This window comes from Vulpes vulpes, chromosome 3 (assembly GCF_048418805.1).
Source record: "Vulpes vulpes isolate BD-2025 chromosome 3, VulVul3, whole genome shotgun sequence".
Taxonomy (NCBI): domain Eukaryota; kingdom Metazoa; phylum Chordata; class Mammalia; order Carnivora; family Canidae; genus Vulpes; species Vulpes vulpes.
Window position 1 is genome coordinate 112644041 of NC_132782.1, and position 3113 is coordinate 112647153.

A 3113-nucleotide genomic window follows, 5' to 3' on the forward strand; every position below is an offset into this window, starting at 1 on the left:
TGTGATTGGGAAAGGGAAGAGGAGTAATATGTTGGGTGGGGGTTGGTGGGAGGCAAGGGACTGAGACCATTTGATGGAAAGATAGGCCGGTGCTCAGCAAGCCACAGTGGAGCCCATCAAATGAGCTGGTCTTAGAGCACGTGATTGTATTCTCCTCTCTTGGCTGCTGCAACCTGCTAGCCACCACCCTCCTGCTCTCCCCTCTGCAGATGCAGTGAGCTGGGCCCGAGGACATCCCAGCCACCCCGACATACCACCCAACATCTATGAAGGGGGACTGGGGGCCCAGCAGCAGCAGTGTCCCAGTGCCCAGGGAAGAAAGCCTAAGAACTTCCGACTGCGCCACCTCCGGGGCCTGGCTCTCTACCTGCCAGGCCACATGCAACCTGCCGGCCAGTGTGAGAGCCACTGGCTGGGCCAGCTCATGGCTAAGGGCTGCCTCTCACGTCCTGAGGTCATGGCCTGGCCCCTAGACCTGCTACGGGGGACTCTGAGCCCAGGTAACAGCCACCGCTTGGCCCTCCTGGAAGCTCCAATACCCAGGGACAGCCTGGGAAATACAGGTGAGCACCTGTCCAGGTGAGGCAGGGCTGGGGACAGGAGGGAAAGACCCAGGGAAGAGTTGGCTGGGGACTCAGCTGGACCAAGAATGGGGTCCTTTTCCTTCCCAAAGTTCCTGGGTTCCTGTCCCAGGTCTGCACTCAGTGAGGGACCTTGGACAGCTCCCCACCATCACCCCTACCCCCCTTAGATCCACTGTGCCCATTTATAAAATGAGAAGGTCAAATCACAGAAAGGTCCTTCCGGCTTGAACCATGTTTCCTTCTTCCTCCTCCCTCATGGGCTCTCTTTCAAGAGAACTGCCCCTCCCTTCCTATTCTGAAGAATGACAGGCTCTGGTTTGGGGGGGGTGTCATAGGATGGGCTGGCAGCTTCCACTTGGGTTCCTCTGAGTGATTGTCTTTCCCTACTTTCCTTAGCTTCCAGTTCCAGTGTGGACCCAACCAAGGGTGCCCCCTTCCAGCCCAGTCCCTCTGAAGGCTTGGGGCTCAGGCCCAAGAGGTCCTGGGGGGCCTCAGAGGAGTCTACATGTCCTTTGTGCAAAAGAACCCGCTCTGGGGCTCTGGAGAGACCATAAGGATATGAATGCCAAGGGCTGGCTGTCCCCATGGGGACAGGAGGGAAAAGGATGGCTCAGGAGGAGGAGGCAGGTCCAGACAGGAAGGGCTCAGCCCCTACCAGCTGCCCAGCACCAGAGACTGGGCCAGCCTCAGGAAGGCTCAAGGCGGGGGGAGGAAGGGGTAGGTCCCATGGGTAGAAGAGAAGAAATAGAAGCCCTTGCAGCCTGCTCCAACTCAGGTCAGCCACTTGTACCTGGGAGGCCAGACTGAGCGGAGATTTGGGCTCCGAGAGGCCGGGGAGCCCACAGGTCCGATTCCAATAAAAGCCAAGGCCTGTACCTTCTTGTCCCTGGGTCTCTCTGTGATGAGGTCAATGCAGAGGAGGGGCCTCTCAGAGCACCTGCCACCTGCATTGAGAGCAAAGTTCCAGGTTGATGCCAAGGAGGATCCAAGGTGCTCCCAGCGTTGGTTGAGGAGTGAACATCCTCCCTCTGGTAGGACTCTGGAAGCCTTCCTGGATGGACAAGGTCTCAACAGACCTAGTAAGCAAGGCATGGCATTCTTGCCAAGGCAGCAGAGGACAAACAAAGCAGGCCAGGTGTAGGGAGAGTGCCAGGGAAGAGAGCAGGCTCTCAACCTGGGAAGAAATGCTGGCTTGAACCCCATGCCCATGCTCACTCAGGCCTTGATTGAGTTCGCTGCTCCCTGGCTGCCCTGTCCCTCCAGGCAGGATGGGCACAGTCCTTCTCCTAGCTGGGCTGGACTCCAGGCACAGTCAGCTTGGAGTCCTCTGTCCCATGGTGTCTCAACCTCGGCTCTGTTGACATCTGGGCCTGGATATTCCTTTGTTGTGGCTGCCATTCTGTGCATCTTAGGATGTCTACCAGCATCTCTGGCCTCCACTCCACTGGATTCCCATAGCATTCTTTTTCCAGTGAGACAACTAAGTGTCTACAGACAGCGTCCAATGTCCTCTGGGTGTGTGTGTGTGTGTGTGTGTGTGTGTGTGTGTGTGTGTGCAGAATCACTGTGGTTGAAACCCTCTGCTCTAAATCACTAGACCTCAGTCCAGTGGGGACAGAATGGGACAACCTGGGTTTGTCTTGATTCCCCCTTCCGCCCCCCCCGGGTGTGGTCAACTCCCAGTCCCGGCAGTCCAGGTCAGGCTGGGGCTGAGCTGGCTCCACCAAGGGCTCCTGGGAGATCAAATGTGATGATGTTAAGGGCACTCTGGACTCCCGGGGTCCTTTCAGATATAGGGGAATAATCCCTCCAGCCCCCTCCCTGCCCTCATACCCTGGTCCCACCCTTGGACACTTTATAGGTCCCTGGGACAGCAGATTCTGGAAACTTTGGTTCCTGAATGGTTTTCATGTCCTTACAAGTGTGGGTGTGGCCTTGGGTGGTGGGAGCCCGAGTTGGAGCACCCAGAGAGCAGCCCGAGGAGGACTGATGAGAGGTGGCTGAGTGCTCCAGCTGGGACCTGGGCAGGGACATAGCCGCCCAGCAAGTCCCCCAGATGAGCCACTGGGGGGTGACAAAAAGGGTGTCTTCTCCTACTACTGGCCCAGAAGGCCAAGGCCGGGATGAGGACAGACGTTAGGGAGGCTGTCCTGGGCACTGGGCAGAAGACGGACCTTGCCAGAAGCCACACTACGCAGTCCCTGTAGATTGAGGGCCAATCCCCTCACTTTTGGGTGAAGCCGTGAGGCTCACGGGGGAGCACAGACTGCTCAAGTCCAGGTCTCGGGATTCCCAGGCTGCCGTCAGTGGCTGCGGCGGCCTCCAATGCGTGGGGCCCGGTATTCTGGCTCGTGTAGGACCCCAGCCTTGAACTGGGACCCGCTCAGGGCCTTGCTTGACCTACAGAATGTGGCAGAAATGACACGGTGTCACCTCTGGCCTGAAGGAGGCCTGGCAGTTTCCAGGGTGTGTGCGCTGAGGGAGGCCAATCCATTGAAAGGAGCCCTGCACATGATGGGAAACCAAGTC

The 3113-nt window shown here is 58.0% G+C and overlaps 1 protein-coding gene across 1 annotated transcript; it reads left to right on the forward strand.

Moving 5' to 3' along the window:
• The first annotated feature begins 234 nt into the window (after positions 1–234).
• Positions 235–1283, forward strand: C3H16orf90 (chromosome 3 C16orf90 homolog). The gene is made up of 2 exons (XM_026002959.2): positions 235–563; positions 981–1283. The coding sequence occupies exons 1-2, from the start codon at positions 380–382 to the stop codon at positions 1136–1138; spliced, it is 342 nt and encodes a 113-aa protein (XP_025858744.2). The 5' UTR covers positions 235–379; the 3' UTR covers positions 1139–1283.
• Positions 1284–3113: the final 1830 nt, after the last annotated feature.